Below are 14,237 nucleotides of genomic sequence, written 5' to 3' on the forward strand. Positions count from 1 at the left end.
ATCCTACAAGTCTATTACTAAATTTAACATTGGCATCCAGGCAGACAATTGTGATCTTCTAAAATATTTTCCTTGTAACCTATCTCAGAGATTAAATATGAACTGCTGAACCATGGGCAAGACACAAAAAGGTAATTCTATAAAATGTCATCCCTGACTTTAAGGATTTACAGTCTCTAAAATGAAACTGCAGAGGCAATTTTAAACCAAGAAAAGAAGTGTATCTGTAGAATAAAATGCATATGCGTATTTGCCATCCATAAGTTGGCACACAAATGTGTAAGTAGAAATTATTATCTTTAGCAGTGTTTGATAGATAGTCTCCATTTGCCCCTCCAGGACCATTCTCCAGCTTTCTCCACACTGTTTTCTATCAGGAGTCTGATGTTTATGGATTGTATCAACTAGGAACCCTGGCCCTTTGGATTTGGTCAATGGAAACAAAAGCAAGAGATTAATTGCCTAAGAGAGAGGTTGGAGCATTTATTCTGTTTTCCTCTCTGCCATACCATGGGTTGACAATGGCTGTCCACAGTTCCTGTCCAGGTGTCCTCTCCTACCCCTACGTGTCTCATCAGTTTCTCATAAGCACTCCCTCTCCTTGCACCTGTTTCCCACTGCTGCTGGCCCTGGGTGATTCACCATCGCTTAATAGTTTCCCTTAAACCACCAAGACCTTTATAAACAAGCCATTATGACAACTTTTTTAAAAAATCCTCTATCCCAGCTGGAACCATGCCCAAGAACAAAGACATTGCTGGCATCAGAAACAACATCCTGTGGGATTCCAGGGCCCTCTCGCTCCTGGACGTGCAGCTCCACAGAGGGCAAGAAGACTTGGTCAACTAGCCAATGGTGGCTCCTCCCTGACCCAGAAGCCTGGGGACATTGTTTCTGTCCTCTTACTGGTAATTAAAATATTATATTTTTGCTCATTGCTAAATATTTGCTTCTTGCTGTTATGATGGGACATTTCACCCACTAGGCAGATGTCACAGCTCAGCAGATGAGAGCTCAGCATCAGCAGTAAGATTGTTGTCTCTGCTGCTGGAGAATATGTCTGACCTCACCAAAGAACCGAGATCAGAGAGGAATAAAATCTCTGCTAAGCAGTGTGTGTTAGTGTTTGTGCAAGCTATGTTTGTGGGTGACACACCCATGTGTGAGAGCAGGAACATGTATTGTTTGCCTTTGTCTGTGTGTCTGTTACCATGTGTGTTACCACATGCATGGGTCATTGGTGGTTTACTGATGTGCCTATGTGAATAGGCTTAACTGCCCGATGTTGACTGCTTCCCCCTGGGAAGGGTGTGCATCAGAAGGAGCCAAAGCAGGCCTCTCAGTAATGGGAGTGGATGTGCTACTTGTTGTAGTGGGTGTGTGGCTGGGTGGCATGGGTGTTTTTGGTGTTGTTTCTTGAAAGATTTTTACATTGTGTGTCCTTGTGTGTTTTTGCTGATGTGTGTGTATAGTGATGGGCTATGTATATGTGGTGAGTTGAGTGTTTACCAGGTGTGTCATGTGTCAGGTGTGTCGATGTACTTTGTGAGTGTGTTTGTGAGTGAAAGATACACCATTGTGTTTTATGTATGTCTCACTTTATGTGTTTCGACATGTATATGATGTTTATGAGCTGAACCATATACTGGCTATCCTTCCCTTAGCATGGGAACTAGTCACAGGTTACTGGAATCCTCACATCAGCAATGTGTGTGTGTGTTTATGTGTGATTTGTACGGGTGTTTGGGGCTTCTGATTTTCCCCTCTGACTCAAATATTTCCTTCAGTACCGTCCTATGGAACACCACTCACTGAGATAACCAAAGCTCCAAGCAACTGCCTGTTTCTGAAATTGAACTGTCGTGATTTTCATATACCTGAGTATGACTGAGTCATTTCGAGGTGTGCTTTTTTTTTTTTTTTTTTCAATCCTTACAATGTGGTTTTGGCCTGATTCTCAGGCATAGCTACCCCATGGACACACAAGATAAAGAGAAATATTTCTATTTAAGGCACTCTGGAGCCACTCTGAGGTTTGTCCATATTTAAGGTTTTGGGGTTTTTTGTTTAGTTATATTCTTTGGACAGTCACAATCAGCTATTCCACCCCATAAATGTTGAGATTATTGTTGTCATCTTAGTTATCATGTTTTAAGAAACATAAAAAATAGCCTTCAAAATTATATCAAAGAATTCAGAAAAAATAAAAAGTGGTAAGTCACCTTGATAGCAGTGTCAAATGGTTTAACTTTGGAGTAGAGTAAATGAGCCTCTCATATTTGGGGGCAGATACATATGTTTGAGGGTTGATGACTTAAGAAGCTTCTTAGATTGAGAGAGAGCTTTGAGCAGGACCTAGAAATCCATGCATTTTTGAGAGGTTGAGAGGCAGCCATCCCAGCAATTACAGTGGAGGCAGCTGTGACTGGGTTGACATCGGGAATGGTACGGCAAAATGTGGATTTCATATATTAGTCAATTTTCTGTGGATTTAGTAAATTTTTGGTTGGAGTGTGAGGTTTCCTCCTCTGATAATGAAAGGTTAATGAGAACATTCCCATTTTTATTGACCATTTTTTAATTTGTATCTCACCTTCTAAGGACACCCAGTTTGGCAACCCTATTTAAATCAGAACTGCTTCTTGTCACTCCTTGTACCCTTTCCCTGCTTTGTTTCATTCCGCAACACTTTTCACCAATTGCCATGTCATGACTTTACTATTTTGATTTTTGTGTTTTTGTTTTGTTGTACAGCGATTTGTTTATTTTGAGGTTTTTGGGGGTTTTTTGCTTCGTTCCCTTAAAATGTAAGCTCTACCAGATGACCTATTTCTATTTTATTCACTGCTGTGCTCCATCACCTAGATTGTCACCTTTATGAAGTCTTTAATAAATATTTATCAAAAAGAATAAATGAGTGAATGAATTCATTTAATAATTTCCCATGCTCATTACATGCCCTGAGATTAAAAAATTATTGGTGAGATAGCTTAACATTTATTGAATGTTTTCATGTACCTGGCACTGTGATAAGAATTCTAATATGCGTCTTCCCATTTAATCCTCACAACAACCTCATGAGGAAGGTACTATTCTTTTTATTTTTAATCTCTTTTCTTACTTCAATTAGACTTTTTGGTTTTTATATTTTTTATTGAGGTTATGATAGTTTACAACATTGTGAAATTTCAGTTGTACACTATTTGTCAGTCACCATGTAAGTGTGCCTCTTCACTCTTTGTGCCCACCAGCCACCCCCCTTACCCCTGGTAACAAGTAAATAGTTCTCTTCATCCATGTGTTTGTTTATCTTCCACACATGAGTGAAATCATACAGTGTTTCTCTTTCTCTGTCTGGCTTATTTCGCTTAACATAATAACCCCAAGGTCCATCCGTGGTGTTGTAAATGGGACGATTTTGTCATTTTTATGGCTGAGTAGTATTCCAATGCGTGAGTAGTATTTCATTGTGTGTGTGGAATCCATAGATTCCATATCTTCTTTATCCAGTCATCAGTCAGTGGGCACTTGGTTTGCTTCCACATCTTGGCTATTGTGAATAATGCTTCAATGAACATAGAGGTTCATAAGTCTCTTTGAATTGTTGATTTCAAGTTCTTTGGATCAATGTCCAGTAGTGGGATAGCTGGGTCATATGGTATTGCTATTTTTAGTTTTTTGAGAAATCTCTGTACTGTTTTCCATAATGGCTGCACCAGTTTGCACTCTCACCAGCAGTGTTTGAGGGTTTCCTTTTCTTCACAACATCTCCAACATTTGTTATTTTTGTCTTGGTGATGATAGCCATTCTCACGGGCGTAAAGTGATATCTAAGTGTAGTTTTGATTTGCATTTCCAGACTCTGTGATAAGAATTCTAACACGCATTGCCTCATTTAATCCTCACAACAGCCTCACAAGGAATGTATTATTCTTATTCTCAGTTTACTCTTAAAGTTTCTGAATGTTGTGTTACTGAATTAAATTGTTCAGGAGTTCACAACAAGTGGCAGAGTCCAAACTCAATTCTAGGAATATCTTCGTCAAGACACGAAGGGGTCCATCTTTTCATTATTCTACCTTCTAAGCAAGGCACAGACTCTGCCCTACAGGAGCCTCGCAAGTAGTGAGAGATCTGTGAGCTTTAGAAAAGGCTTGCATAGGAGGTACAAGAGCCTTGCTCTGTGACATAGGGACAGGCTTACTTTCTCACTGTGGACGCTTAAGAGGCCAAGACTGATGTTGGCCTCTCCTGTCACCCACCTGGAACCTCTAGATCAGACAGAAAGGAGCCCAGAGTGACACTAACAAGAGAGATGTTGTCCCCAGGGATTCCAGTTGCTCAGCCTCTCTGGTCCCTGCACAGGTTCCTCCCCAAGAGGCCACCAGGAATTTGTTCAATTAGTGCAGGGTAACTGTTTCTTATTGATAGTCCTGAGTGTCTTTCCCCCTGTGTCTCCTTTCTACTGTAAAATAAATCTCTCCTGCCCATTATTGTGTTGCTGGTAAACAGACATGCAACACTGTGAAGGTCTTCAGGCCACAGAGGCTGGATCTTATCCTTTGGCTCCTAGGTCTCTTGGACAGAAAGCAAGGACTAAGGTAACAACCCAGAGCAAAAGTATTTGAACTTATTAAGGGTGAGAGTAGATCAGAAGGGGCCAGGATCCTGCCCTTGCAAACAAGTGTGGGTGTGAATATTGGACTGGTTGTGTGTGTCTTGTGTATTTCCACATATGTGTGCTGCTGACACACACATGAAAAACCTCCATTTAAGATGTGCATTGATCAGGTAAGGCTAGAAATCTCCTGTGAGAAATCCATGCGATTTAGTGGTTATGTCTATGTTGTCTGTTCATTGTTGTGATTTGAATATCTGAGACTGTCTGGGAGCGCCCATATGTATGCATTTCTATTATGTGTTGTTTGCCAGTTCTTTGCACGACTCTTTGTGCATTGAGAGCATTTGGCATGTAAGACGGTATGTTTATTTGTGAAATTTGTGTGGAACAGATTTGTACCCTGACCATGTTCATCTAGGGCATGCATATGTCAGACAGAATAGGAAATCATCCTTCAACAAAATGTGTGTTGAGGTGTGTATGTATGTGAGAGAAAGAGAGACAGAAGGAGGAGACAGAGAGAAAGAGAGAGAGAAAGGGAGATGGACCTCAAGTGTAGAGGTATCTGTATTGTATTTAACAAACTTGCACCTCTACCAAATCCCCCTAGAAAGGATAGGGCATGGAATAGTCTCATTTTCTGATGTTCCTCTTGACTCAGATCAGAACCCAGTGAGGCACTTTCAAACTGGATCCTCATTAATCCCTTTTGGGGCCATTGGACTACATGAGTAGAATGTTCCAACAATGCACACAGAACCCTAAATGTTTCTCACTCTGGCCTTTAGCATTGTCCATATATACACTTTGGGAGCAAGGTAGCCTGATTAAATGTCCAGATTCTGGTGTCCTTGGAATATGGTAGTTGCCACACAACAGTTTTTGCCCTTACCTTTGAGCTCTCTGAGGCCAGCAGCCTTAAGTGTAAAAGAGGATAATAATAGCTTCTGTAAGATATTGTCTGCAGCAGTTTAATACATTTTAGGCACATATTAAGCATCCAGTAAAGGGTAGCAAGCTGTGTAATTTGCGTTCCCCAAATGGAGGCAGACTTACCTGATTCTCCATTCAGGTACCTCTAAGATGGGAGAATATGTTGTATCAGTTAGGACAGGAAGCCCATGCAAAGATTCTCTCTCACCCCTTAGGTTACAGCTTCATTACTGAGCAGAAGTGACACTTGCATTTATACCCAAGTTGAAGGTTCCATTCCTGCTGGTTCACACCTTGACACTGCAGCACCTGTGAGTGTACCAGGTTTTCTGCTCCACCCCTGCATTAGACCTACAGAGAAGCTGTTCATTTAAATATCCCTCAGAAATTGTCAATAAGCAGCCAAGCCTCATGGGGAAGTGAGGTCACTTCTTTTCTCCTACTATCCCTGAAAATCACCCTGTCTGGAAAAATAATTTACTATCAGATATGGATTCGGTGTGTTAACGTCAGTTTCCTCTTCCGGGCATATGGATATTTTAAGTCTCTTAGCCACTCTCCCTCAAAGAAATGAAAAGTGTCTGTCTCTAGTGAAAAGAGTATCAGAAGACTTGCATTTGAGATCAATTTCCACCACCAAACACATTGTGTAAGTGACTGAACTTCTCATATGAGTAAAATGAAAGAAAAAAGTCAGTTTTCTCTCCTTCTCAGGCAAAAATGTATACTGAATACTTATGATTAAAAGCATATGGAAGCCATTTGTAAACTGTAGGCTGTTGGAATATAAGGGGCTGTATGAATGAGTGGTGGCAGACATCTGAGCTGGTGGTTGAGGTAGTAGTGGGCACAAAAACACTCCTTCAAACAGTAAAATAACATGTCTCAAAGCCTTGGCTCTTCTGCTAGATTAAGTAAGGGGAGGAAGAATATGTTTAATAGGAGAAGAGAATTAATAAAGACATGAATAAAGAATGATGACTATAGCAGTTACTGCCTATGTGACCAGGAGCTGATTTCTTAACATCTCTTAGCTTCATCACACATACATGCACACACACACTATAAATAAATGAATAAATAAATATATGTATATTTACCCAGAAATTCCTTCATTTGACCTCATTCGTAGTAGACTACATGTTTAATAGATGTCAATTATATTAAGATTGATACTGGGAAATAGTCATGTTAATCAGATAACTATTAATTTTAATAGGCATGACAAATCTCACAGCATATACCAGTTATCAGGTTCTAGGGAAAATGTTCAGGTGTCTTACAGCATATGAATACTTAGATCTGAGCCAGTTTGATTCGCTGAAGATACATGCAGAGAAGTGGACAACAATGGAGATGGGGAGGCATAATTTATTTTTTTCCAAACTAAATAAAATGCATCAAGCTACGTTCCATCATGAAAATAACCACAAGGTATAGGGTGTGTGTCTCTGCACCTTCCTTAAGACTTTGAGAGCTCACCTATGCGAACACAACTTTTATCAGCCACCTGCTTCTTTGTAATGCCTACCTCACATTTCTGGTGTGTTGGATTCCTAAGGATCAATCCAGGATTTATCTGGAAATTCGCACTGGCATGAAGACATTAGATGACTATTTGTGCCCTTACTGTATGAATACCTCTATTCTAATATCAGAACTAACACTGAATCATTTAATTATTCCACAAACCCTAATGTAGGTATTATTGTGTTTATTTAGTAGAGGTTCAAAATGAGGCTATAAGAGAGTAAGTTGTTGAGGCTAGCTAGGAAGTGTTGGAATCAGAACCCACTAGAAGTCGAGTTGCAGATAGACTGATCTGAACCAGTTCTGGAAGAGGTTACTCCCTAGAATGTGAGCTCCTTGAAGGAAAGAACTTTGTCTTGCTTTCTCCAGGAAAGAGTGTAGTGTCTAACAAATTGTTTAATTAATAAATAAATTACCCCTGGTTTCCATTGAATTAATCTTATTGGCCGTTGAAGCTCTAATGGCTCCCTCCTGCTCAGCTAGGGCAGAGTGGGGATTCAGCCAAAAGCATGTGAGAAATATACTGAGGAATTCCTCAGTATAAAGTAGATACCCTTATTGTGATTGCCCTCATCACCATGCATCATCTGAGACATTCCCAATATTCCTTCAATCTAAGCAGAGAGAAGAGCATGAGAAGGGAGAATCAGAGCAGTGTGTCCAAGTTCCTCCTCCTGGGGCTCCCCATCCAGCCAGAGCAGCAAGGTTTGTTCTTTGTCCTGTTCCTTGGCATGTACCTGACCACAGTGCTGGGGAACCTACTTATCATCTTGCTCATCAGGCTGGACTCTCGCCTCCACACCCCAATGTACTTCTTCCTCAGCCACTTGGCCCTCACTGATGTCTCTTTTTCATCTGTCACAGTCCCTAAGATGTTGATAAACATGCAAATTCAGGATCAATCCATCCTTTATGCTGGGTGTGTGACACAAATGTATTTTTTCATATTTTTTGGCTGTGTTGATAACCTTCTTCTTGCACTGATGGCATATGACAGGTATGTAGCCGTTTGTCACCCTCTACACTACACCACCATCATGAAGGAGGGGTTGTGTATATTTCTGTTGGCTGGATCCTGGCTCCTCTCTTGTGCCAGTGCCCTGTCTCACACCCTCCTCTTGGATCAACTGTCCTTCTGTGCTGACAACACCATCCCCCACTTCTTCTGTGACCTTGCTGCCCTGCTTAAGCTCTCCTGCTCAGACACCTCCCTCAATGATATTTTTATCTTCACTGTTGGGGGATTGGTCATAATCCTGTCATTTATTGGCATCCTGGTCTCTTATGGCCACATTGGGGCCACCATCCTGAGGTTTCCCTCAATCAAGGGGATCTGCAAAGCCTTGTCCACCTGTGGCTCTCACCTTTCTGTGGTTTTTCTATTCTATGGGACAATTGTGGTATTGTACTTTTTCCCATCATCAAGCAACTCCAATGACCAAGAAATAATTGTTTCAGTCATGTACACAGTGGTCACTCCTATGCTGAACCCTTTCATCTACAGTCTGAGGAACAGGGACATGAAAAGTGCCCTAGGAAGACTTTTCAGGAGAGAGATCTTTTTCTCCATGTGACAGTACCCTATTCTTGCTCTTATCTTATCCACTGACCCTCTCAAAGAGAGCTCCTTGAAAAATGTGTAGTTAGATGACCAACCTTGTTCCTTGCTCCCTGCACATTCTCCTTTTCATAGTTTCTCTTATTTTTGGTCCTCTGCAATCCTCAGGAATAGAAGTGTGAAATATAATTGCAGAAGGTACCTTCCCGGTCTTTAAATTCTTGACTCCCAAGTTGAAGGAGATTGGAAGTATCAAATGTTTGAGATGGTACTTTTTAAATACAGAGTGAATTGTACATTTGACCCCTTATTTGAGTTAGTTTTAATGTTTATAAAATGCATTGTTTTAGAAATTAAGGTGTCATAATATAGCTGCATGAAAATTAATGACAATCTATAGTTTAGTTTCTCTATTTTTCTCCACAGCTTTAAAAATATAGCCTAGTTCCTAGTTTTCAAACAAGGATGTTCAAAATGCCTGTCTTCCTAATGAGGTAGCTGACTCATAAAGTGTTTTCTTATAGCTTCCTAAAACCTAAGCAAAATGCAAAGCTTTTGACCTTGCTAGCTAATTTTATTCTGTGTATGGTGGAAATAATCTAACAGAGATGCACAGGGCAATCACTGCTACTAACAATTTCCCAGTTCTAAGCACTTTTCCTCTACAGGAATTTTCTTGGTGAGATGGTCTATATACTTCTTCCTTCTAGTTTGGAAAAATGAGGATTGTTTATTTCTGCCCAGACTAAGACAATACATTTCTAGTTGAAGAAAAGATAAATGTATGCATGGGATATCACTCATAAATTTGTATTCTGTAACCACTATTTGCAGTCACTCTTATATACAGATGAATCAAAATGTCTCCCTTTGAGCAGTTTACTAATGTAGCAGGGAGACATTGTCAATAAAAGTAAATATGTAAAGTATATGCTATATTGTAAGATAATGAGTGTTATATTATTGACAATGACACAAGTAGTGGGAAGGGGGAAAATGAATCTTTTGGGTGGCACTGCAATTGTAAGTAGTCCAGTGGTCAAGGTAGGCTTCCATAAGAAGAAAAGATTTAAGCAAAAAGCTTAGGAGAACAGGGAAATAAGAAATCATTTTTATCCAAAGGGAAGAACATTCCAGACAGGGGGAGTAGACACTACCAGGGGTCTGAGATGAGAGATCACTTGGTACATTAAAGAAACAGAAAAGAGGCTAGATTGACTGTCAGAGAGTGAGCAGTGTACTGGTTGGACTGTAGTAGATAAAGGTTAGAGGTAACAAGTGATCTGTTTTTGTAAGGCTTTGTAGGCAATTATAAGGTCTTTGTTTTAACTATGTGTGATTTGAGAAACCAATAGAAAGTCATCAGCAGAGGAGTGATACGATCTATCTTAAGCTTTCAAAGTATCTTTCTGGCTCTTTTGTTGAGAATAGACTTGAAAGAAGGCAAGTGTGAAAACAAGGAGATTATGAGGCTATTGGAACAATATACACAAGAGATTCTGGGCTCTCACACCAGCATAGTAGCATTAGAGGCTTGAGGTAGAGTTCTGAGCAACCTAACAAGTCTCAATGAATTCAAAGGGATTTTAATCATACAAAAATTGTTCTCTGAGAACAACATAATTAAATTAGAAAACAATAACAAAAAGATATCTGAAAACTACCCAAATGTTTGGAAACTCAGTAAAACATTTCAAAATAACCCATGGATTGAAGAAGAAATAAAAAGTGAAATTATAAAGCATTTAGAATGGAGTCAAAATAAAAACAAAACATATCAAGCATGTGAGATGCAGCTAAACTAGAGGAAAAGGGGAAATTTATAGCAACGAACACTTGTGTTAGAGAAAAATAATGACCTCAGTATCCAACTTAGAAAAAGAAGATCAAATTAAACACAAAGTAAGCAGAAGAAACAACAAAGATAATGACAAAATTAATAAAACAGAAAACAGAAAAAATAGAAAGAGTTAAGTAAATAAAAAATTGGTTCTTTTAGAAGAAGAATAAAACCAATGAGCCTTTAGCCAAACTAATTGGGAAAGATAAGAGAGATGACGTAAATTACTAATATTAAGAGGAGAGATGATATCATGTGTGTATAAAGTCCATATGGGTTCACTTTTGGTGTATGTTTTAAGATATAGATACAGATTAGTTTCATTCCATATGGACAGCCAATAGATATAAAAGTTATTACAAATTCCATCCTTTCTCTGCAGTATTGTCTTTCTCATAAATTAAGTGATTGAATATAAGTTATCTTGGCTACTTTTTCATCTTGCATTTTCATTTTAATTTTAGATACTGCTTGACAATTGAAAAGACAACAAAACTATTGATATTTTATTTGGGATGGCATCAAAATATAAAACAGATTAGAGACAACTGTCATTTTAAAAGTAGTTAATCTCTAACCTGGGAGTATGCTATATTTCTTCAGCTATTTATATCTTCTTATTTTCTTTCAATACAGCTTGTAGTTTTAGGAGGACTTACACATATTTTGCTCAACCTTTTAGTGGATATTTCATATTCATGTGCAATTTTAAAATGTTGCAATAATTTAAATTTCTTATTCAGTCTTTTCTACCATATAGAAATATAATTGACTTTCTATGTCAAAACCAATATACAATTCTGCTAAATTCACTTTTTTCATCCTGTAATTTGTCTGAATATTGTTTTGGATGTTTCAGATAAATCATAATATTTTCTGTGAATAATAAAAATTGAGTTCTACCTTCTCAATGCTTGGATTCTTTATTTCTTTTTATTCACGTAATGTACCAGTTAAGATTTCTGATACAATCTTTTATTTCTACAAGTTTATATAATAAAATTCACCTCAATGAATTTTAGTAAATTTCCTGAGTTGTAACTTAAAAGAAATTGATAAATTCCAAGAAGCATATCTCCTACTAAGATTGGATCATGAAGAAATAGAAACCTTGATGAGATCAATAACATATAAGGAGATTGAATCAGTGATCATAAACCTCCCAAAAAAGAAAAGCCCAGGACCAGATGACTTCACTGTTGAATTCTATCAAACATTGAAAGAAGAATTAACACCCACTCCTCTTAAATTCTTTCAAAAATTAAATAACAGAGAACACATACAAACTCATCCTATGAGGCCAATATTACCTTGATGCCAAAGCCAGTCAAAGATACTACATGAACAGAAAACTAAAGGCCAATGTTCTGAGGAACATAAATACAAAAATCCTCAAAAAAATACTAGCAAACCAAATTCAACATCACATTAAAAGGTCGTACACCGTGACAAAATGAGATTTATTCCTGTGGTGCAAAGATGGCTCAATATATGCAAATCAATCAGTGTGATACATCACATTAATAAAATGAAGAATAAAAACTGCATGATCATTTCAATAGTTGCAGAAAAAGCATTTCACAAAATTCAACATCTTTCCGTAATAAAAACTCTCAAAACCAGGTATAGAAGTAAGTTGAACACAATGGAAGTTGCACGTGAAAACCTAGAACAAACATCATAATTAACAGGGAAAATCTGAAAGCTTTTCCTCTAAGATCAGTAACAAGAGAAGGATGTCCAATCTTGCCACTTTTATTCAACATAGTACTGGAAGTCCCAGTTGTAGCAATTAGGCAAGCAAAAGAAATAAAAGGAATTCAAGTTGGAAAGGAAGATGTAAAATTGTGTCTGTTTTCAAATGACATGATCTTCTATAAAGAAAACTTTAAAGATTCCACCAAAAAACAGTTAGAACTGATAAGGTAATTGAGTAAAGTTGCTGCATACAAAATAAGTGTGGAAAAATCAGTTACATTTCTGTACATGAACAACAAACAATCTGAAGACTAAATCAAGAAAACTAACATTTACAATAGCATCAAAACCAATAAAATACTTAGGAATAAACTTAACCAAGGAGGTGAAGGACTTATACATTGAAAATCACAAAACACTGATGAAAGAAATTAAAGAAGACACACATAAATGGAAAGACATCCCATGCTCATGGACTGGAAGGCTTAATATTGTTAAAATGTCCATAATGTCCAAAGTGATCTACAGATTCAAAGCAATCCCCACCAAAATCTCAACGGCATTGTTCACAAAAATAGACTAAAACCCTAAAATTTATATGGAAACACAAAAGATCAAGAATAACCAAAGCAATCTTAAAAAACAAAAGAACAAATTTGAAGGCACCAGTCTTTCTCTTTTTTTAATATTTATTTTTTTATTGCAGTAACATTGGATTATAACATTATATAGCTTTCAGATGTACTTCGCAATATATTTCAAATTCTGTGTAGATTACATCACGTTCACCACCCAAAAACTAATTATAGTCCATCCCCTCACATGTGAGCTTAATCACCCCTTTTGCCCTCCCCCATCCCTCCTTCTCCTATGGTAACCACCACTCCAATCTCGGTTGCTATAAGTTTGTTTGTCGTTGTGTTTATCTTCTACTTATGAGTGAGATCATACAGTATTTGACTTTCTCCCTCTGACTTATTTCACTACACATAATACCCTCAAGGTCCACCCATGTTGTCACAAATGGCCGGATTTCATCATTTCTTATGGCTGAGTAGTATTCCACTGTGTATATATCCCACATCTTCTTTATCCATTCGTCCCTTGATGGGCACCTAGGTTGCTTCCAAGTCTTGGCTATTGTGAATAATGCTGCAATGAACATAGGGGTGCATGTATCTTTATGCATTTGTGTTTTCAAGTTCTTAAGATAAATACCCAGCAGTGGAATAGCTGGATCATATGGTAGATCTATTCTTAATTTTCTGAGGATACTCCATACTGCTTTCCATAGTGGCTGCACCAGTTTGCACTGTCGCCAGCAGTGTACTAGGGTTCCCTTCTCTCCACATCCTCTCCAATACTTGTTTCCTGTCTTGTTAATTATAGCCATTCTGAATGGAGTGAGGTGATCCTCATTGTAGTTTTGATTTGCATTTCCCTGATAGCTAATAATGTTAAGCATCTTTTCATATGCCTGTTGGCCATCTGTATATCTTCTTTGGAGAAATCTCTATTCAGATCTTTTGCCCATTTTTTAATTGGGCTCTCAATTCTGTTCCATTGATCTATGTGACTGTTTTTGTGCCAGTACCATGCTGTTTTGGTTACTATGTCTTTGTAGTATATTTTAAAATCAGGAAGTGTGATACCTCCAGCTTTGTTCTTTTTTCTCAGGAATCCTCTGATATTTGTGGTCTTTTGTTGTTACATATAAATTTTAGGATTCTTTGTTCTATTTATGTGAAAATTGTTGTTGGAACTTTGATAGGGATTGCGTTGAATCTACAGATTGCTTTAGGAAGTATGCACATTTTAACTACGTTAATTCTTCCAATCCAAGAACATGGAATATCTTTCCATTTCTTTGCATCTTCCTTGATTTCTTTCAACAATGTTTTATAGTTTTCAGTGTACAGATCTTTCACTTCTTGGGTTAAGTTTATTCCTAGGTATTTTATTCTTTTTGTTGCAATTGTAAATGAGATCGTATTCTTAATTTCTCTCTGCTACTTCTTTGTTAGTGTATAGAAACGCGACCGATTTTTGTATGTTGA

General features: G+C 37.9%; 1 protein-coding gene and 1 long non-coding RNA gene across 3 annotated transcripts in view; both read left to right on the top strand.

The window, feature by feature from the left end:
• LOC139079710 (uncharacterized) overlaps positions 1-14,237 on the top strand; it is a 121,227-nt gene that overhangs the window by 50,027 nt on the left and 56,963 nt on the right. The gene's annotated exons all lie outside the window — the stretch shown is intronic.
• On the top strand, positions 7,702-8,658 carry LOC103555903 (olfactory receptor 1J4-like). Its single transcript, XM_008527714.2, has one exon. It carries the CDS (start codon positions 7,717-7,719, stop codon positions 8,656-8,658), a length of 942 nt encoding a protein of 313 aa, XP_008525936.1. The 5' UTR covers positions 7,702-7,716.

This window comes from Equus przewalskii, chromosome 26 (assembly GCF_037783145.1).
Source record: "Equus przewalskii isolate Varuska chromosome 26, EquPr2, whole genome shotgun sequence".
Taxonomy (NCBI): Eukaryota; Metazoa; Chordata; class Mammalia; order Perissodactyla; family Equidae; genus Equus; species Equus przewalskii.

What these genes read in the sequence shown, in the direction of transcription:
- LOC103555903 (XM_008527714.2), top strand. Translation starts at nt 7,717, where the DNA reads ATGAGAAGGGAGAATCAGAGCAGTGTGTCCAAGTTCCTCCTCCTGGGG.